General features: G+C 49.3%; 1 protein-coding gene across 1 annotated transcript in view; it reads left to right on the top strand.

The window, feature by feature from the left end:
• Positions 1-21,435, top strand: part of LOC110431512 (protein MLP1 homolog) — a 32,538-nt gene extending 11,103 nt beyond the window's left edge. The window contains exons 6-8 of the mRNA XM_021450612.1: positions 8,058-8,074; positions 8,570-9,011; positions 20,878-21,435. Of these exons, the coding sequence (XP_021306287.1) occupies positions 8,058-8,074; positions 8,570-9,011; positions 20,878-21,435 (1,017 nt within the window). The remainder of the gene's footprint in view (positions 1-8,057; positions 8,075-8,569; positions 9,012-20,877) is intronic.
• The last annotated feature ends 1,450 nt before the right edge of the window (positions 21,436-22,885 follow it).

The raw sequence follows: 22,885 nt of genomic DNA on the forward strand, positions 1-22,885 counted from the left end.
AGACCTTCAGCCACGGCCGCAGAAGCTAGGATGATGACCATCTTGTTCGTCTGGGAAGCTGTACGCACACCCCCTACCTAGCGTGCCACTGTCGACGAAAGCTAGTCGGTAGTCTAACTTGGGCTATACCCACGGTAGTAGTTTATCGGCAGATAGGTGCACAAGCTACGAACTCGATGGTGACGCAAGACACGGACAAGGTTTTTATCCAGGTTCGGCCGCTGTGTGGGCGTAATACCTACGTCCTGCGTCTGATTGTATTGGATTGAGTTGAGTTGAGATGAGATGTCTATGGGGGGTCCCTTGCCTCTCTTTATATAGTCCAAAGGGCAGGGTTACAGATCTGGAAACTAACCCTAGTCGATTACAATTGCCATAGATAGCATGATATCAATTCCTATTCTGACCGACTAGAATCCTGCTTGGTATCCACGTCTTGTTTCCTTGCGCGAGACTCCGGGCAGTTGGATCAAGCCCCGAGTCTTCCTCGTGATGGACCAAGTCTCCTGGTCCAAGTCTAGCCGTAAGGGTATTGGGGTTTCTAGCAGTTCCGTCGGGTGTGTCCAAATTGATTTCTAAGTATGTTCCTGCGAATAAACTAACTCTATCTCCAAAGAGACCGAAATGAGATTCTATATGACACACATCATCTAGGAGTTCCACTAGGTGCTTCCAAATAGATTTCTAAGCATATGGTACGTTCCATACAATTCATGCACTTATCTTGCATCAAGATTAGCACTATATCCAAACAAACAACTGAGCTTCCACTTGAGCACCTTTACCTAGGAGGATCATCGGGTGCATCCAAAATAGTTTCTTAGCCTAAGATGCATTAGGCACAAACCGTGTACCTATCTTGAACCAAAACTAACTCTGTCTCCAAATACACTGAAGCGAGATTCTGTATGGCACATGTCATCTAGGAGTTCTATTTGGTGTGTCCAAATGGATTTTTGAGCATATGGTACGTTCCTTGCAAACCGTGCACCTATCTTTCATCAAGATTAGTACTATCTCCAAACAGATCGAACCAAGCTTCCACTTGAGGCTCTTCACCTAGGAGTATTATCGGGTGCTTCCATAATGGTTTCTGAGCCTATGGTGCATTATGCGAAAACCATGCACCAATCTTGCACCTAAACTAACATTGTATCCGAACAGATTGAAGCAAGATTCCACATGACACACATGATCTAGGAGTTCTATTGGGTGCATCCAAATTAATTTCCGAGAACATGGTACGTTCCATGCAAACGTACACATATCTTGCATCAAGATTAGCACTATCTCCAAACAGACCAAACCGAGCTTTCACTTGAGCCTCTTCACCTAGGAGTACCATTGGGAACTTCCACAATGGTTTCTGACCCAGTGGTGCACTGGGCACAAACCATGCACCTATCTTGCACCGAAACTAATACTATCTCCAACTGGACTAAAGTGAGATACCATATGATACAATTCATCGGGTGCATCTACAGTTCCATCGGGTTTGTCCAAATTGATTTCTGAGCATATGTATGTTCCATGCAAACCGTGCGCCTATCTTGCATCAAGATTAGAACTATCTCCAAACAGACAAAACCAAGATTCCACTTGAACCTCTTCACCAAGGAGTACCATCGTGTGCGTCCAAAATAGTTTCTTAGCCTATGGTGCATTAGGCACAAACCGTGTACCTATCTTGCACCGAAACTAACACTATCTCCAAAGAGACCGAAGTGAGATTCTATATGACACACATCATCTAGGAGTTCTATTGGGTGCTACCAAAAATATTTCGAAGCATATGGTACGTTCCATGCAATTCGTGCACCTATCTTGCATCAAGATTAGCACTATCTCCAAATAAAAGCAAATTGAGCTTCCACTTGAGCCCCTTTACCCAGGAGTATCATCGGGTGCATCCAAAATGGTTTCTTAGCCTGTGATGCATTAGGCGCAAACGGTGTACCTATCTTGCACAAAAACTAACTCTGTCTCCAAACAGACCGAAGCGAGATTCCATATGACACATGTCATCTAGGAGTTCTATTGGGGTGTGTCCAAATGGATTTCTTAGCATATGGTATGTTCCATGCAAACCGTGCACCTATCTTGCATCAAGATTAGCACTATCTCGAAACAGATCGAACCGACATTCTACTTGAGCCTCTTCACCTAGAATTATCATCGGGTGCTTCCATAATGGTTTATGAGCCTATGGTGCATTATGTGCAAACCATGCACCAATCATGCACCGAAACTAACACTGTCTCCAAACAGATTGAAGCGAGACTCCATATGACACACATGATCTAGGAGTTCTATCGGGTGCGTCCAAATTGATTTCTGAGAATATGGTACGTTCCATGCAAACCCGTACACCTATCTTGCATCAAGATTAGCACTATTGCCAAACAGACCGAACCGAGCTTTCACTTGAGCCTCTTCACCTAGGAGTAGCATCGAGAACTTCCACAATGATTTCTGAGCCTATGGTGCACTAGGCACAAACCATGCAACTATCTTGCACCGAAACTAATAGTATCTCCACCTGGACCGAAGCGAGATTCCATATGATACACATCCAATAGTATTTCCATCGGGTGCATCTACAGTTCCATCGGGTTTGTCCAAATTGATTTCTGAGCATATGGTATGTTCCATGCAAACCGTGCACCTATCTTGCATCAAGATTAGAACTATCTCCAAGCAGACAGAACCAAGATTCCACTTGAGCCTCTTCACCAAGGAGTACCATCGTGTGCGTCCAAAATAGTTTCTTAGCCTATGGTGCATTAGGCACAAACCGTGTACCTATCTTGCACCGAAACTAACACTATCTCTAAAGAGACCGAAGTGAGATTCTATATGACACACATCATCTAGGAGTTCTATTGGGTGCTTCCAAATATATTTCGAAGCATATAGTACATTCCACGCAATTCGTGCACCTATCTTGCATCAAGATTAGCAGTATCTCCAAACAAAAGCAAACTGAGCTTCCACTTGAGCCCCTTTACCTAGGAGTATCATCGGGTGCATCCAAAATGGTTTCTTAGCCTATGATGCATTAGGCGCAAACTATGTACCTATCTTGCACCAAAACTCACTCTGTCTCCATATAGACCGAAGTGAGATTCCATTTGACACATGTCATCTAGGAGTTCTATTGGGGTGCGTCCAAATGGATTTCTTAGCATATGGTATGTTCCATACAAACCATGCACCTATCTTGCATCAGGATTAGCAATATCTTCAAACAGATCAAACCGACCTTCCACTTGAGCCTCTTCACCTAGGATTATCATCATGTGCTTCCACAATGGTTTCTATGCCTATGGTGCATTATGCGCAAACCATGCACCAATCTTGGACCTAAACTAACACTGTCTCCAAACAGATCGAAGCGAGATTCCATATGACACACATGATCTAGAAGTTCTATCGGGTGCGTCCAAATTGATTTTTGAGAATATGGTACGTTCCATGCAAACCGTACACCTATCTTTCATCAAGATTAGAACTATCTCCAAACAGACAGAACCAAGATTCCACTTGAGCCTCTTGACCAAGGAGTACCATCGCGTGCGTCCAAAACAGTTTCTTAGCCTATGGTGCATTAGGCACAAACCGTGTACCTATCTTGCACCGAAACTAACACTATCTCCAAAGAGACCGAAGTGAGATTCTATATGACACACGTCATCTAGGAGTTCTATTGGGTGCTTCCAAATATATTTCTAAGCATATGGTACGTTCGATGCAATTCGTGCACCTATCTTGCATCAAGATTAGCACAATGTCCAAACAAAGCAAACTGAGCTTCCACTTGAGCCCCTTTACCCAGGAGTATCATCGGGTGCATCCAAAATGGTTTCTTAGCCTATGATGCATTAGGCGCAACCAAAACTAACTCTGTCTCCAAACAGACCAAAGCGAGATTCTATATGACACATGTCATCTAGGAGTTCTATTAGGGTGCGTCTAAATGGATTTCTTAGCATATGGTATGATCCATGCAAACCGTGCACCTATCTTGCATCAAGATTAGCACTATCTCCAAACAGATCGAACCGACCTTTCACTTGAGCCTCTTCACCTAGGATTATCATCGGGTGCTTCCATAATGGTTTCTGAGCCTATGGTGCATTATGCGCAAACCATGCACCAATCTTGCACCTAAACTAACACTGTCTCCAAACAGATTGAAGCGAGATTCCATATGACACACATGATCTAGGAGTTCTATCGGGTGCGTCCGAATTGATTTCTAAGAATATGGTACGTTCCATGCAAACCGTACACCTATCTTTCATCAAGATTAGCACTATCTCCAAACAGACCGAATCGAGCTTTCACTTGAGCCTCTTCACCTAGGAGTACCATCGGGAACTTCCACAACGATTTCTGAGCCTATGGTGCACTAGGCACAAACCATGCAACTATCTTGCACCGAAACTAATACTATCTCCAACTGGACCGAAGCGAGATTCCATATGATACACTTCATCTAGTAGTTCCGTCGGGTGCATCTAGAGTTCCATCGAGTGTGTCCAAATTGATTTATGAGCAAATGGTATGTTCCATGCCAACCGTGCACCTATCTTGCATCAAGATTAGAACAATCTCCAAACATATAGAACCAAGATTCTAGATGAGCCTCTTCACCAAGGAGTACCATCGCGTGCGTCCAAAACAGTTTCTTAGCCTATGGTGCATTAGGCACAAACCGTGCACCTATCTTGCACCGAAACTAACACTATCTCCAAAGAGACCGAAGTGAGATTCTATATGACACACGTCATCTAGGAGTTCTATTGGGTGCTTCCAAATATATTTCGAAGCATATGGTACATTCGATGCAATTTGTGCACCTATCTTGCATCAAGATTAGCACTCTCTCCAAACAAAGCAAATTGAGCTTCCACTTGAGCCCCTTTACCTAGGTGTATCATCGGGTGCATCCAAAATGGTTTCTTAGCCTATGATGCATTAGGCGCAAACTGTGTACCTATCTTGCACCAAAACTAACTTTGTCTCCAAACAGACCAAAGCGAGACTCTATACGACACATGTCATCTAGGAGTTCTATTAGGGTGTGTCTAAATAGATTTCTTAGCATATGGTATGTTCCATGCAAACCGTGCACCTATCTTGCATCAAGATTAGTACTATCTCCAAACAGATCAAACGGACCTTCCACTTGAGCCTCTTCACCTAGGATTATCATCGGGTGCTTCCATAATGGTTTCCGAGCCTATGGTGCATTATGCGGAAAGCATGCACCAATCTTGCACCTAAACTAACACTGTCTCCAAACAGATTGAAGCAAAATTCCATATGACGCACATGATCTAGGAGTTCTATCGGGTGCGTCCAAATTGATTTATGAGAAAATGGTATGTGTCGATGAAAGCTAGTCGGCAGTCTACCTTGGGGTATACCCACGGTAGTAGTTTATCGGTCGACGGTGCGCAAACTACGAACTCGATGGTGACGCAAGACACGGACAAGCTTTTTATCCAGGTTCGGCCACCGAGTTGGCGTAATACCTACGTCCTGCGTCTGGTTGTATTGATTTGTGTTTAGAAAATATGATGTCCTAGGGGGGTCCCTCGCCTCTCCTTATATAGTCCGGAGGGCAGGGTTACAGATCTGGAAACTAATCCTAGTCGGTTACAATTGCCATAGATAGTTCGATATCAATTCCTATTCTAACCGACTAGAATCCTGCTTGATCTCCACGTCTTGTTTCCTTGCGCGAAACTCCAAGCTGTCGGATCAAACCTTGAGCTTGTCTCGTAATGGGCCAAGCCTCCTGGCCCAAGTCTAGCCGTAAGGGTATAGGGGTCTATACCCCCACAGCTAGTCCCCGAGCACCATGTATTGTGATGTAACACGTCGTCTTGAGCTTCTTCGATCAGTGAGGCTTGACGTCTTCAGTAAACAAAAAAGTCGCCCAAACAATTGCAACGGTACTTTGACCAACTCAAAAGATAGTTGATCAACATTGTCGTCGAAGAAGCTGGTTGTTCGAAGAATGCATGGTGCTCTAAATTAAAAAAGATTTCTTTCCTGGTGAAGTGTGCCACTATACTTTTAAGAAAACTATAAACCTCAAAAAAGCAAGCATATTCACCGCAAGGTGAAGTGTGCCCACTTAGTCCCCGAGCCTGGTAGTAGGTGACGTAGGTACGTGGTGCCAGGGTCAAAAGAAAAGTCCTCAAAGAAATTCTGTAACTGAGATGCATCGCCAGATGCATCGTACCGATGTAGTCCCCGAGCTTGCTGGAAGGCGAAGTATGAGCCTTGTAGCAAGGTCTAAAAAATTAAATTTACCAGTCCATCTGCAATTGAATAGACTGATCGACCAGTCCCCGGGTGTACAATAGTATGACCACCAGGACCCAAGCACCAAGTGCGCTCCTTAAAATTCTGCGTTGCTATGCTGGACGACCAGTCCCCGAGCATCAAGCGCTTAGTGGTCGGTGCGATATTTTGAAGTTCCGAGCTCATGGACTAGGCGACCAGTCCCCGAGCATCAAGTGCTCGGTGGTCGGTGCAGTCTTTGAAGTTCCGAGCCGATAGACTGGGCGACCAGTCCCCGAGCATCAAGTGCTCGGTGGTCGGTACAGTCTTTGAAGTTCCGAGCTGATAGACTGGGCGACCAGTCCCCGAGCATCAAGTGCTCGGTGGTCGATACAGTCCCCGGATTGTTGACTCCCTACCAGTTTTGTCTGGTTGTTTTGAAAATTTTCCACAAATAGAGTTGACGTGACGAGACCTTCCGACGGGATGTCAGATGGATGCATGAAAAGTTGCGCCTGGCAACTGTACAGCCGCCCTTTGCGCGGTTTGAGAAAAGGAAACCATCAATTTGTACGAAAACTCTGCCGCATTAATTGTCGATAATCATTGAAAACCAAAACGCCGCATCCGCCGTATGGCCCGCCCACTTCCCGAGGATGCGGGAAGTGGGAGGGATGAAGTTGTGGGTTATAAGAGCTTGACAGTTCCCCCTTCACTGCTTACCCTGCCATTGCCTTCAAACCTTCCACTCTTGCCTCCTTCAACCATCTACACCTTCGAATCCACTTCCTCGACTCCAATGGCGAAGAGCGACTCCAAGAAGAGGGCCGAGCTGATGGCCAAGGAGTGGAAGAAGTCCCGCAGCACCGCCAAGTCTCTTGGTGACCTCGTCGATATGGGGCTTCTGCACAGCCCAGAGCTCGGCGGCTGGAGAGCGCCGGAAGGAGAGAGCTTCCCCGACCCCCGTGCTGGTGAGATCGTGGTGTTCGAAGACTTCGTTAAGAGGGGTTTTGGGGTTCCTGTTCATCCCTTTCTTCAGGGTCTACTTCTTTATTATGAGATCGGGATTTCCAATCTGCACCCGAACTCAATCCTTCTTATTTCTACTTTTATCCATTTGTGCGAAGCCTATGTTGGCATAGAGCTGCACTTCGACCTTTTCTGCTATCTTTTTTGTTTAAGAAAGAAGGGAGCAGTTGGAGGCTCCAAGGTTGCTGGTGGAGTATACCTTAACCTTCGCGACGGAATGAAAAACCGCTACCTGCACTGTCCATGGAACACTTCCCTGACCGAATGGTACAGGAAGTGCTTCTACATCAGGGAGGAACCGGGCAGCTCCACGTTCTGCGACATGGGATACATCCCTGAGAAGAGGGTGAGCTGGACCGACCGCCCAGAGTTCGACGGTCAAGTGGCGGACCTCATGGAGCTGATCGACTGGTCGCGCCTGGACGGGCTTGGCGTGGTCGGCAACTTCATTTGTCGTCGGGTGATGCCCTGCCAGAAGAGGGTGCACTCGGCGTACGAGTACGCCGGAAGCCTAGACCCGACCAGGATGCGACCTGAAGTCTTGGAGAAGACGGAGGTGCAGCAGCTTTTGAACGAGCTGTTCAACTTCGCGGATGGGGGCTTCGTCCGTGGCAGTGATCGGGTGCAAGCCTTCAAGTTGGGGCGACCAGCTCCTAAGGTATCTTACTGATTATTTTTCCTTAGCATTCGTTATTGTCTGCTGCTGACTTTTTTTTTGCTACTTCTTGCAGATTGGAGATGTGGATCGGTGCACGGTGTATGTGTCACTTGCACCCGGGATGGAAAATCCTGCGGGGGAGGAGCCGCCAGAGGAGGATGCTCGGTGTACTCGGTACACCAGCAGCGAGGACCAGGCCCGTCCCATCCCGACCACCGAGGAGAGAGTGGCGGGGAAAAGGCCAATGGCGGCGGATCCTTCGCCTGTGGCGACACTGCCAGCGGAGAGCAGCCAAGCACCGAAGCACCGTCGGCTCGTCCGGATTACCGACGACGATGACGAGGAGGAGGAAGCCGCACCGTCGCTAGTCCGACGGCCTCGTAGCCGTCCGGACAGTGCGCCGACCACCACTGGTCGGGTGGCCAGCGATCCTCCTTCGCCGCGCGTTACAGAGACGGGAGCCCAAGCGCCAACTGGCCGGGCTCGGAGGAGGTTCACCGCGACCCACCGTCGATCGGATCTGTAAGTGTTCGACTTACGTATTTTGGTGTTTTTTTTTGCTGAAAATGCTGCTTTGATTTTTAGCGCGGCGTCGGATGTCAACCCCGACCACGCCGCCGGACAAAGGGTGGCCGAGCCTGCTTGCGCTGCTGAAGACGCGGCGCCGCAGACCACAGATCAACCTGCGGCGGCAGCTGCTGCTACAGGCATCGAGGGAGAGTCTGCCCCGGCGAGTGCCGCGGCGAGCACTCCGCCGAGGGATGGGGAGGCAGGAAGGACCGCTCCCCCGAGTAGCGTCGCGGAAGGGGAAGATAGAGCACCAACCCCTCCCCCTGCCGAAGAGAGGAGGGTCCCAACGCCACCCCGGGCAGGGGCCTCTTCGTCCGCAGGCGCCCCGGGCCTGGCCCAGGGGCCGGTGATGCCTTCGACCATGACTGGTGGCGGTGCAGCGAGCGAGGAAGCCCGGGCATCCTCCGACGACGAGGTGGAGGAAATTGAAGGTCGCCCTCGTGATGGCCGCCAGCACGTATATGTGTGGCGCCAACGCGGGGACCACTTCATCGGGCATGAGGAGCTCGCGGAGACGGAGGAGGCCGACAGAGTGGAGCGCGCGGCCAAGCGACTCGTGGATGAAGTCAAGGTAAGTGATCCTTAGCGCTGTTCAACACTTGTTATGTTGTATTGTTGGGTCGACACATGTTTTCCATGTAGGGCGCAATGAAAACGGCGAAGTACCGAAAGAGGTGCTTCGACCAAATAGAAGGTATTGTGGCCGAGAATAAGGCCCTGTCCGCAGAGGTGGACCGTCTGTGGTCGGAGATTGGGGAGAAAGTAGCCGAGAAGAGCGCTCAGGAAGGGCACTGTCTCGAGCTTACCTGACGGTTAGCCGACCAGTATCGGCTGCGAGAAGGTTAGTCTCGTACTTTTAGGCGGCTGTATGTGACCGCGTTATTTGAATTTGCTGATCTGGGAATTATTCGTGCAGACATGGAGGAGGAGGTCGCGCGCCTTCGGCAGGAGAAAGAGCAGCTCAGCCAAGAGCTTGCCGGGGCACTGGAGGCCGGACGCCGAGCAGAGGTGGAGCTGAGCCGGAAGGACCGGGAGTTGTCTGGTAATACGCACCGCCTCCGTTATTCGTCGTTTATCTCTCTTTTATCTTTGATATACTGAATCTAACATCTTGCTTGACTTGCAGTGCTCAAGGTGAACGCCAAGAAGCACCTGGACGAGCTGGTCAGGGACCGGGACTCCTGGAAGGTCAATTGTTGTAAGATCTGGAAAGGAGTGTCCCCGGTCCTGGACTTGATCAGCCCCGAGCTCCCGGAGAGCCAGCCCCGCGCGCCCAAATTGACGCCAGTTGAAAAGGCGCAACGGGCATGGGACTGGCTTCAGCAGTTCGTGAAGGATGCTGGGGAGTTTGCTGGTGCGCACATCCTTAGCATGGTGCGCGCCCACTACCCCCTGGTCGATTTGACCAGGCTGGAGAAGGGGTACCCCAAGGAGGTCGGCCCGCAGGAGGCGGACGAGCTTCGGGGAGGTCTGCTGGACTTGTCGTCGACGGTGATCGGCGACATCAACCTATGTGGAACGGCCACTCCCCCTGACCAGCCCGGTTCAGACAGGTCGGCCAGGGAGCTGTCGGGCGCGTCTATTGCGGGAGATGGGTGGTCGACGCCTGCGGTCTCGACCAGCCAGGCGCCGGTGGCCCCGACCCCTTCGTCCGGGCAGCAAGGCCAGGCGGGTGATCAGCCCGAGCAGTAGGCCAGTAGGATAGCCTGTAGGAGTAGGCTAGTGTCCGCCCGTCAGGGTGTTTATTGTAAACTTTGTATGTAAAGTTTGTAATAAAGTATTGAATTTGTCATGACTACTATTTTGACCGCTGTGAAGTTGTCGGAGTGACGTGTCACTGTGTTTGATTCATGGTCGTTAAGAATTTCCGTTGCAGAGGATATTGTTGTTCTTCGCCGAAAACTCTGCGTGTAAACAAAGTATAGCCAAAAAAGAAAAACTTTTATTACTGCCAACTAAGAGACTTACAAGCAAAAGTTACTGGAACTTATGGATAAAATCGGCGCAGTTTGTCTATGTGCCAAGAGTTAGGCACGCGTGTTCCATGTGGATACGCCAATCTGTAGGATGTAGGTCGTGTGACTTCAGCGACCACAAAAGGTCCCTCCCAAGGAGTGGATAGCTTGTGCATTCCTTCCTGGCTTGTTTTCCACCTGAGTACCAGATCGCCGACCACGAAAGAACGGTCCTTTATGTTCCTGTTATGGTACCGCCTGACTGCCGCAAGATACTTTGCTGTTCGGAGACAAGAATTCAGACGCTTTTCGTCCATGCAGTTGATTTCGAGTTCTCTGGCGCTATCGGCTGTTGACTGGTCGAAATTTTCAATCCTAGGAGAACTAAAGGTTATGTCAGATGGTAGGACTACCTCGGCGCCGTAGACCATGAAGTAGGGTGACACTCCCATGTTCCGACTAGTCTGGGTTCGTAGACCCCAGACCACAGCTGGTAACTCTTTCATCCATCGACCAGGTGCTTTGTCGTTCTTGGTGTACAGCCTTTTCTTGAGGGCGTCAATGATCATTCCGTTCGCACGCTCGACCTGACCATTTGCCCGTGGGTGTGCTACTGACACGTATTTTATGACTATGCCCCTGTCATCGCAGAAGTCCCAAAATGCAGTGCCAGTAAACTGAGTACCTAGGTCGGTGATTATGCTGTTCGGGATCCCGAATCTGTGTATGATTTGACTGAGGAATTCCACAGCCTTCTCGGAGGTCGCTTTTACCAGTGGCATGTATTCGATCCATTTTGAGAACTTGTCGATTAATACAAAGACAAACTTGAAGTTACCAGGTGCCGGTTTAAATGGCCCGATCATGTCGAGTCCCCAGCAGGCAAAAGGCCAGGATGACGGGATAGTTTGAATCTCGTGAGCAGGTACGTGGGTCCTTTTAGCGAAGAACTGGCACCCCTCACAGTGTCGGACCAGTTTTTCGGCGTCGTTGACCGCGGTTGGCCAATAAAATCCTGCTCGGAAAGCTTTACCGACCAGCGTTCTGGATGCAGCGTGGTTGCCGCAGGATCCGGCATGTATGTCTTCGAGGAGTTTGATGCCATCATCTTGAGATATGCATTTGAGTAGTACCTCGGAGCTTGCATTTTTTTCGCATGAGTTTGCCATCCACCAGTATGTAATTCTTTGATCGTCGAATGAGGCGCTCGTTCTCTGTTTTGTCCTGAAAACCCGTACCATCCGATATGTACTTGATCAACGGGGCACGCCAATCACGACCACTGGTTGTCGGAGTGGCATCGTCTATGAGCATGGTTTCCGTGGGATGCTTTTCGACCAGGCCAGAGCCCACGCTTGGCTCATGGATGTCCTGGACGAAAACACCCCGTGGGATCGGGGCCCGAGATGACCCTAACTTTGACAACGCATCAGCTGCCTGGTTCTTATCCCGGACCACGTGGATGTACTCTATGCCGTAGAAGTTGGTTTCCCATTTGCGAATTTCTTTGCAGTAGAGATCCATCTTCTCGTGGGTCGCATCCCACTCCTTGTTGAGCTGGTTGATAACTAAAGCAGAATCGCCATAGACATAGAGGCGTTTGACTCCCAGCTCGAAGGCTAGCCTTATGCCATGTAGGCATGCTTCGTATTTGGCGACGTTGTTTGATGCCGGGAAAAGGATCCTAAGGACGTAACGCAGCTTGTCCTTGTTAGGTGATACGAAGAGTATCCCAGCGCCAGCACCGTTGATGTTCAAGGACCCGTCAAAAAACATTGACCAGTGGTCGGAGACGTCGGGAACGGGAGGCTCGTTGAGATCCGTCCATTCAGCAATGAAATCGACCAGGGCCTGAGACTTGACTGTGGTGCGGCTCTGGAATTCCAGGGAAAATGGGCATAACTCCATCGCCCATTTTACAATTCTACCGTTGGCGTCTTTATTGCGCAGAATGTCCCCAAGAGGAAAACTGGTGGTTACCAAGACTCGATGGCCGTCGAAGTAGTGCTTCAGCTTCCTTGATGTTATTAGAATAGCGTACATGAGCTTCTGTATTTGTGGATACCTGGCCTTGGATTCGTTTAGGACTTCGCTTATGAAGTAAACGGGTCTCTGGACCTTGTAGACGTGACCTGGCTCATCTCGCTCGACCACTATTGCCGTGGAGACAACCCTATCGGTTGCAGCAATGTAAAGGAGTAGGTCTTCATTGGGCTGAGGTGCTGTAAGAACAGGCGGGGAAGTGAGGAAAGCCTTAAGCTGGGTGAACGCAGCGTCGGCTTCCTTTGTCCAGGAGAACTTTTCCGACGCCTTCAAGAGTTTGAAGAAAGGGAGGCCTTTTTCTCCTAGTCTTGAGATGAAACGGCTGAGCGCGGCCATACACCCGGTGAGCTTCTGAATGTCTTTGACATTTTTAGGTGGTCGCATGTCAAGTACTGCTTTTACTTTTGAGGGATTCGGCCGTATGCCGTCACGACTGACAACGTTGCCGAGCAGTAGACCAGAAGGAACGCCGAAGATGCACTTCTTGGGGTTAAGCTTCCACTTGTATCTATTAAGCGCCTTAAAGGTTCGGTCTAGGTTTTCGATTAGGGTGCTTGCATCTCTTGTTTTGACGACCACGTCATCGACATAGGCCTCGACGAGGTCATCACGAATCTTGTCGTGGAGGCAATGCTGAATGGCCCGTTGATAGGTGGCTCCGGCATTTTTGAGTCCGAATGACATGGTCGTGTAGCAATATGCGCCGAAAGGAGTAATGAAAGATGTTTTTATTCGATCGTCCTCTTTTAGCGAGATCTGGTGATAACCAGAGTAGCAGTCTAGAAAAGAGAGGAGTTCGCATCCGGCCGTTGAGTCGACCACCTCGTCGATGCGAGGGAGACCAAAAGGATCTTTAGGACAGTGTTTACTGAGATCAGTGTAATCAACGCACATTCTCAATTCATTATTCTTTTTGCGTACAAGAACCGGATTGGCGAGCCAATCGGGGTGATACACTTCTTTTATGAATCCGGCTGCTAGAAGCCGTGTTATTTCTGTCCTAATAGCCTCCTTTTTGTCACGAGCGAACCGTCGCAGCTTTTGCTTGATTGGTCTTGCGGTCTTCGAGACATTTAAGGAGTGCTCGATCAGGTTTCGTGGGACGCCAGGCATGTCTGCGGGTTTCCATGCGAAAACGCTCACGTTGTCCCTTAGAAACCTGATGAGCGCGTCTTCCTATTTTGGATCCAGATTGGCCCCGATGAGGGCCGTCTTCTCGGGGCTGCCGTCGACCAGTTGCACTTCTTTGTACTCCTTGGATTTTGAGTTCTTTCTGGCGGTCTCCTGCTCGGGTAATGGGAGCTGGTCGGGACGCAGCTGCGTGGCTTGGGTTGCTGTTTCTGCCATGCGGATTGAGAGGTCGATTGCCTCGGTAATCTTGAAGCTTTCCTCTTCACAGATATACGCGGTGTAGACGTTGCCTCTGACGGTTAGGACACCCTTCTCTGTAGGCAGTTTAAGGACCAGGTATGAGTAGTGCGGGACTGCCATGAACTTTGTCAACGATGGTCGGCCCAGTATGGCGTGGTAGGTCCCGTCGAAAGTGGTCGGGTGTGCCGAATTGGACAGGCAATGTTATCTGTCCGAGGGGCACTGAACTCTGACCTGGCAAAACCCCCCAGAATTGAGCATCGTAGGATTTTAGTTGTGCAGGAGATATTTTGAGGGCGGGCAGACTGTTGCGGAAGAGGATGTCGATGGAGCTTCCCCCGTCCACGAGCACGCGCTCGAATCTGATGCTGTTGATGCAAGGGTCCAGGATCAGAGGGAAACGACCTGGCTCTGGGATAGCGGCCCACTGATCCTTCCTGTTGAATGAGATCTCCCTGTGCGACCATGGGGGAAATTTTGGGTCTGCGATCAGCCCGTCCATGCTGTCTATATTGAGGCAGGCTCTCTTTAATAGCTTTCTCTCTCGCTTAGATTCGATGGAGACCTTGCCCCCGAAGATGGAGTGGACCACGTCAGTGGGGCTGACGTATTGGTGTCGGGGGTCCCTATCTTGGTCCTCATCCTCGTCTTCGTGGTCGTGCCCGTCTCGCTTGCCATTTTTCTTGGTGGAGTCGTCTTGGGCGGTCCGCCGTGTGTAGATGCTCTGAGGACGCGACACTCCTCCATGGTATGATTAGACTTTGGATGCAGTTGGCACGGTCCCTTCACGTTTTGTTGTAGTCTTCTTGGTAGTCCCGCCGCCCATTGGGACGTTTGACCGTATTCACTTCATGGTCGTAGTCGCGGGGGCGCTTTCCTCTGAAATCGTCGCGATTGTCGCGGCGCCGATCCCAACCTTCTCTGTGATCGCGGTTGTCGGGGCAGCGGTGGTTCCCGTTGTCGTAGCGACCGCGACCGTCATCTCGCCGGGGAGGCTGGTCGGGACCTCTCGCATCGTCTCGGATTAGTTTCTCTGCGTCGTCGGCATCGGCGTAATTTTTAGCCGTGGCGAGGAGTTCCGCCACCGTTGTCTCGTCGTGGGAAATCTTCGGGATCTTAAGGCGCATATCCAAGAATCATCGGATGTAATCGCGCAGAGGTTCATTCTTCCTGTCCCTTATCCTTTCGAGGTCGTACTTGTTTCCAGGCTGCTCGCATGTGGCGATGAAGTTGTCGATGAAAGCCTGGCGTAGCTCTTCCCAAGAGTCGAAGGAGTCCTCGGGCAAGCCAAGGAGCCACTGATGACCAGCCTGGTCGAGGACTACAGGGAAGTAGTTGGCCATGACGTGCTCATCTCCCGCTGCTGATCGGACGACAATTTCATAGAGAGTGATCCAGTTCTCTGGATTTTCCTTGCCGTCGTATTTTTTAAGTTTTTCGAGCTTGAAATTTCGGGGCCACACAACCTGGCGGAGGTGTGAGGAGAACTGTCTTAGGCCCGGGGGCCATGCGTTGCATCGTACTCGATACGGCGCAGGTTTTCGTGGACTGCTCTCTCTGTGGCGCGCCTGTTGATGCGGTCCCAGGCATCTTTGGGAGGGATGTTGTATCGGAGATCCCTGTGCTGGTTTACTTCTTGACCGTGCCTGCGGTTCTGCTCGCGGTGACCCTCAGTGTCCCGACCACCATCGTTACGCCGTGAATCTTTTCGATGGTTGTCGGGAGAGCGGCTGCGGTGATGCCTGCTGGGAGGCGGTGAGGTCCGACTCCGATTGGTCTGGTCGGAGGTGGCTTCCGTATAAGAGACGTCCTGGACTCTTTTGAGCAGAGTGGCTGTCTGTCCCATTGCGGCAATCAGGTGCGCTCGGACGTTGGTTCGGACTCCCTGGCACTCAGGGGTATCAGGGAGCCGATCTAGATTAGCCATGGCGACAACCACGTTTGCGCTTAGCGTTTTGTAGACTGGCTGGTCCCCGACCATGTCAAAAGCGTCGCTGAGGTTATGCGGTGGAATTTGTCGTTGCTCATCTGCGCGTCGTCGGGCGCGATCAGCGTTGCGCTGCTCGCGGAGCTGCCTCTGCTCGTCCGTTTCTCCATCAACGACCGGCTCGTCGGCGCTGACGTTAAAAACAATGTCCCCTCGCCGGGGGGGAAACACCGGGAAACGAGGGAAACCCGGAGGGTGTGAAGGCAAATCCAGGTTGTAGTCCTCGTCTTCGGAGTTTATAACTTCGGTGGGGACGGAACCAGTGCTTGAGTTGGTGCTGGAAGCCTGACCGTCCCGTAGCTCTCGGATCGTCACCATGTTGACGTAGTGACGAGCAGGCCGATCGTTTCTTTTCGGCGGCCAATCTGCCTTGCTGAAAATGGATTGCATGTGCCGTGAGTAGAGAGAGGCTGAGTTGTTCAGGCCACAAGGATAATCTTCCTCCTTAAGCTTGACGGTCCGTCCTGAGGGAGTTGAAGTTATCGTCAGAGACGTTCCCAGCCGTTCGTGTGTAACGACACGAGTTGGCCGGCGGGATTTGAAGAAATCCGTTGAAGCGGCTTGATCAGCCTGGCGCAGGATTCCATCTACTAGTTGGGAGGCTTCAAGTAGCTTGGAATCAGCGCGATCAAGCGCTTGAAGAAGGTCCGAGCAGTCGATCTTCTTTCCCTTGTAGAGCGGGAACGGTGGTCGGGCGCTCGGTGCCGCCATCCGGGTGGTCGGAGGCGACGTGATCTCAGATTGGATCTGAGTTCCCTTCGAAACCGTGGTCGTAAGGCCACCGCCACGCGTCGTCCACGTGATCTGGCCGACGGTGAACGTGAGGCCTCCGGGCACGGTCGCGGAAGCTGGGATTGTAACCATCTTGTTCGCTAGAGAAGTTGCACGCACACCCCCTACCTGGCGCGCCACTGTCGACGAAAGCTAGTCGGCAGTCTACCTTGGAGTATACCCACGGCAGTAGTTTATCGGTTGACGGTGCGCAAACTACGAACTCGATGGTGACGCAAGACACGGACAAGCTTTTTATCCAGGTTCGGCCGCCGAGTTGGCGTAATACCTACGTCCTGTGTCTGGTTGTATTGATTTGTGTTTAGAGAATATGATGTCCTAGGGGGGTCCCTCGCCTCTCCTTATATAGTCTGGAGGGCAGGGTTACAGATCTGGAAACTAATCCTAGTCGGTTACAATTGCCATAGATAGTTCGATATCAATTCCTATTCTAACCGACTAGAATCCTGCTTGATCTCCACGTCTTGTTTCCTTGCGCGAAACTCCAAGCTGTCGGATCAAACCTTGAGCTTGTCTCGTAATGGGCCAAGCCTCCTGGCCCAAGTCTAGCCGTAAGGGTATAGGGGTCTATACCCCCACAGTATGTTCCATGCAAACCGTACACCTATCTTTCATCAAGATTAGCACTATCTCTAGACAGACTGAACCGAGCTTTCACTTGAGCCTCTTCACCTAGGAGTACCATCGGGAACTTCCACAATGGTTTCTGAGCCTATGGTGCACTGGGCACAAACCATGCACATATCTTGCACCGAAACTAATAGTACCTCCAACAGGACTCAAGCGAGATTCCATATGATACACTTCATCTAGTAGTTCCATCGGGTGCATCTAGAGTTCCATCGAGTGTGTCCAAATTGATTTCTGAGCATATGGTATGTTCCATGCAAACCGTGCACCTATCTTGCATCAAGATTAGAACTATCTCCAAATAGACAGAACCAAGATTCCACATGAGCCTCTTCAGCAAGGAGTACCATCGCGTGTGTCAAAAATAGTTTATTAGCCTATGGCGCATTAGGCACAAACCGTGTACCTATCTTGTACCGAAACTAACACTATCTCCAAAGAGACCGAAGTGAGATTCTATATGACACACGTCATCTAGGAGTTCTATTGGGTGCTTCCAAATATATTTCGAAGCATATGGTACATTCGATGCAATTTGTGCACCTATCTTGCATCAAGATTAGCACTCTCTCCAAACAAAGCAAATTGAGCTTCCACTTGAGCCCCTTTACCTAGGAGTATCATCGGGTGCATCCAAAATGGTTTCTTAGCCTATGATGCATTAGGCGCAAACTGTGTACCTATCTTGCACCAAAACTAACTTTGTCTCCAAACAGACCAAAGCGAGACTCTATATGACACATGTCATCTAGGAGTTCTATTAGGGTGTGTCTAAATAGATTTCTTAGCATATGGTATGTTCCATGCAAACCGTGCACCTATCTTGCATCAAGATTAGTACTATCTCCAAACAGATCAAACCGCCTTCCACTTGAGCCTCTTCACCTAGGATTATCATCGGGTGCTTCCATAATGGTTTCCGAGCCTATGGTGCATTATGCGGAAAGCATGCACCAATCTTGCACCTAAACTAACAATGTCTCCAAACAGATTGAAGCAAAATTCCATATGACGCACATGATCTAGCAGTTCTATCGGGTGCGTCCAAATTGATTTATGAGAATATGGTATGTTCCATGCAAACCGTACACCTATCTTTCATCAAGACTAGCACTATCTCCAGACAGACTGAACCGAGCTTTCACTTGAGCCTCTTCACCTAGGAGTACCATCGGGAACTTCCACAACGGTTTCTGAGCCTATGGTGCACTGGGCATAAACCATGCACATATCTTGCACCGAAACTAATAGTACCTCCAACAGGACTCAAGCGAGATTCCATATGATACACTTCATCTAGTAGTTCCATCGGGTGCATCTACAGTTCCATCGAGTGTGTCCAAATTGATTTCTGAGCATATGGTATGTTCCCTGCAAACCTTGCACCTATCTTGCATCAAGATTATAACTATCTCCAAACAGACAGAACCAAGATTCCACATGAGCCTCTTCACCAAGGAGTACCATCGCGTGCGTCCAAAATAGTTTCTTAGCCTATAGTGCATTAGGCACAAACCGTTTACCTATGTTGCACCGAAACTAACACTATCTCCAAATAGACCGAAGTGAGATTCTGTATGATACACGTCATCTAGGAGTTCTATTGGTTGCTTCCAAATATATTTCTAAGCATATGGTACGTTTGATGCAATTCATGCACTTATCTTGCTCAAGATTAGCACTATCTCCAAACAAAGCAAACTGAGCTTCCACTTGAGCCCCTTTACCTAGGAGTATCATCGGGTGCATCCAAAATGATTTCTTAGCCTATGACGCATTAGGCGCAAACTGTGTACCTATCTTGCACCAAAACTAACTCTGCCTCCAAACAGACCAAAGCGAGATTCCATATGACACATGTCATCTAGGAGTTCTATTGGGATGCGTCCAAATGGATTTCTTAGCATATGGTATGTTCATGCAAACCGTGCACCTATCTTGCATCAAGATTAGCACTATCTCCAAACAGATCAAACCGACCTTCCACTTGAGCCTCTTCACCTAGGAGTATTATCAGTTGCTTCCATAATGGTTTTCGAGCCTATGGTGCATTATGCGCAAACCATGCACCAATCTTGCACCAAAACTAACACCGTCTCCAAACAGATTGAAGCAAGATTCCATATGACACACATGATCTAGGAGTTCTATCGGGTGCGTCCAAATTGATTTTTGAGAATATGGTACATTCCATGCAAACCGTACACCTATCTTGCATCAAGATTATCACTATCTTCAAACAGACCGAACCGAGCTTTCACTTGAGCCTCTTCACCTAGGGCTATCATCGGGAACTTCCACAACGGTTTCTGAGCCTATGGTGCACTGGGCACAAACCATGCACCTATCTTGCACCGAAACTAATACTATCTCCAACTGGACTGAAGCGAGATTCCTTCACCTAGTAGTTCCATCGGGTGCATCTACAGTTCCATCGGGTGTGCCCAAATTGATTTCTGAGCATATGGTATATTCCATGCAAACCGTGCACCTATCTTGCATCAAGATTAGAACTATCTCCAAACAGACAGAACCAAGATTCCACATGAGCCTCTTCACCAAGGAGTACCAACGTGTGCGTCCAAAATAGTTTCTTAGCCTATGGTGCATTAGGCACAAACCGTGTACCTATCTTGCACCGAAACTAACACTATCTCCAAAGAGACCGAAGTGAGATTCTATATGACACACGTCATCTAGGAGTTCTATTGGGTGCTTCCAAATATATTTCTAAGCATATGGTACGTTCGATGCAATTTGCGCACCTATCTTGCATCAAGATTAGCAATATCTCCAAACAAAGCAAACTGAGCTTCCAATTGAGCCCCTTTACCCAGGAGTATCATCGGGTGCATCCAAAATGGTTTCTTAGCCTATGATGCATTAGGCGCAAACTGTGTACCTATCTTGCACCAAAACTAACTCTGTCTCCAAACAGACCAAAGCGAGATTCCATATGACACATGTCATCTAGGAGTTCTATTGGGATGCATCCAAATGGATTTCTTAGCATCTGGTATGTTCTATGCAAACCGTACACCTATCTTGCATCAAGATTAGCTATAACACCTCCGTGTTAAGCCTGCATATTGCATATACTTAATTAACCTTAAACCTTCACGAAGCATGGCATAAACATCATCAAGCAATAACCTTAAATGCATCATTATTTTTTTGTGTGTTGCATTTTGTTTCAATTTAATTAATTGCATGAGCATTGCTTTGTTAACTAATTGTCCTGCAAACCAATTAGTCAAGTTGGATCCCTATGCCTAGTCTTCAAATGAATTAATAAAGTTCTTTGCAAAAGATTTGAGGCATTTTGGAGCAAAAGAAATTACTTTGAAAAATAAATTCCTTTTTGCCCTGAATTCAAAATAATTTATAGTTCACAAATTATTTAGAATTTTGAGTTGAGACCTAAATGAAAGTTGTTCAGTTTGAATTTCTCTACAACTTTTATTTTGGGCATTTTTCGTGAAAAAGCTTCCAAGTTTGCCAAATACTGCTTTTGAGTTGGATTCAAAAAAATTTTTTTAAAAAAGAGAAAAGCCAGCGCGAGCCGGCAGGCCGAATTCGGCCCACGCCAGCCCACCGACCCGCACCCGCGTCTGCGTCCGCACCCGCGCGCCGCGCGCGTCGTGGCCGACCGGCCACAGGCCGGGAGCGCCACGCGCTCGCCGTCGCCTGGCTGCCGCGCCGCGTGGCCGGCGATGCCTGGCGAGCGGGCCCCGCCACGGCCGCCTACACCCGAAATGGGACACGCCCCGTCCCATTTTCGCTCGGCCGCGCCCGCTCGCTCCCTCCTCCGGTCTCGCCTCACTCGCGGCTGCAGCACGCACCTCCGTCGCGACGTTCGCCGTCGCCGGCGTGCTTGGCCTCGCCCGCGCCCGCTCAAGCCTCGCCTGTGTGCGCTCGAGCCCCGCCACCACCCGCGCCACCCGTCCGCTCGTGTCCCGCCGCTGCCATCGTCGGTAGGGAGGCCGATTTGGCCGTTTTCCTCCGCACCGCCATGGACGGGGCTCCGTGAGCTCGTGCTCCGCCGCGTCTGCGCCTCCTTTCTCCCTCCCTTGCTATCTCTGCGCAAGCACCAGGGCCGCTAGAACCCGAATCGAGTTTTCCCGCGCTCAATCGGAGCAATGCGCGCGCTTTGGTCACCGCGCAGCGCTCGTCGTAGCTCTTCTCCGCCGCCGTGCTGCCATGCACGCGGCCGGGAACCTCCAGCGCCCCATGCGCACACCTAACCGTAGGGATAGGTCCGCCTCGTGCTCGCACACGTGGTGCGCTCCTCGTCGGAGCCCAACCGGCGCCGGAAACGGCCGCCGTGCCTCCGTGCCAACCGCCGGAGCGCCGGCCACCGCCTCGGCCTGGCCGGGGGAGAGGGCGAGGGTTTTGGGCCGAGAGGCTCCGCCTGGCCGCGGCAACGGCCTGCTGGGCCGGCCCATGCGCCAGGGTTTCGGCCCTTTTCTTTTTATTCGATTTACAGAAAATGTTTTGAGTGGATTTGAATTTTTAGCTAGGGCAAATGAGATCCAAATTTGACAAAATTTGTTTTGTTAGATTTCTACTTAATAGATCTATCATTGAAAAATATGAGATGTATTTGTGGTGAATATTTTCTGTGTAGATCTATTTAATTGCTTAAAAAGCTGAAATCTGAGAAAATGCATAGTAAATAGGTTATTGCTCTGAAAAATGTGATTCTTGTTTTGTTAGACTCTATGTGTGGTGTAGTTGCTGGAAAAATTAAATGGAATGCATTTACTGTACAAAAATATTGGAATATGATTTAATTTCATTTTTGGGCTGATTCTTGTATGATTTTTAATAAATAAAGTATGTGGAATTATGCCTTGATAATTTTTACTAACTTCTCTTGTGCTAAGTAGTGTTATGTAAAAATATGAATTCTGTTGTTTGACACTTTTCACTGTACAAAGTTATTAAATGTACATTTCTGACCAGTAGCTTCATCTTTTTGTGTAGGCTGCTGTACTTAGCAAAAAGTGGTGAAAAATTTATCATGACTCTGCTATAGCATAGAGTAGCTCCTGTAATTTTTGTGGAATTTTCTGAGCTATCTAGACAGAGGTCACAGTTCAAGCCTGTTTATTCACATGAAATGATAAGTAATAGGATTAAAACGATTTTATGGTTTCATAGCCATTCTTGTGCATTTTCGATTGTGTGATGCTTGCTGGTTCTTTGTTTCGCATCCTGGCTGAAATGTGGTGTTGGTAATGAGTAGTAGTTTCCTTCTCGTAATTTCGCGTTGTGTGTGTGTGCCTAGCCACATCACTCTTCTTGGTGCACTTCTCTAAATATTTAGAGAAGAAGTATGCACTTACTCCGTAAATGAGTTAGGTTGTTAATAGAAAGGAGATATGCACCTACTCTGTCAAAAGATCTAGTACTCATCTTCACTCGTGATCATCATACATCGTGCATTCATGATACTTATGCACGTGCATCGCATCATACAGGTTCGCAAGAGGACCTCCCGTATTCGGAGATAGAGGAGGGCCCGCAGGAGGAGCCCCAGCCGGAGGTCTT

This window comes from Sorghum bicolor, unplaced genomic scaffold (assembly GCF_000003195.3).
Source record: "Sorghum bicolor cultivar BTx623 unplaced genomic scaffold, Sorghum_bicolor_NCBIv3 super_41, whole genome shotgun sequence".
NCBI classification, from domain to species: domain Eukaryota; kingdom Viridiplantae; phylum Streptophyta; class Magnoliopsida; order Poales; family Poaceae; genus Sorghum; species Sorghum bicolor.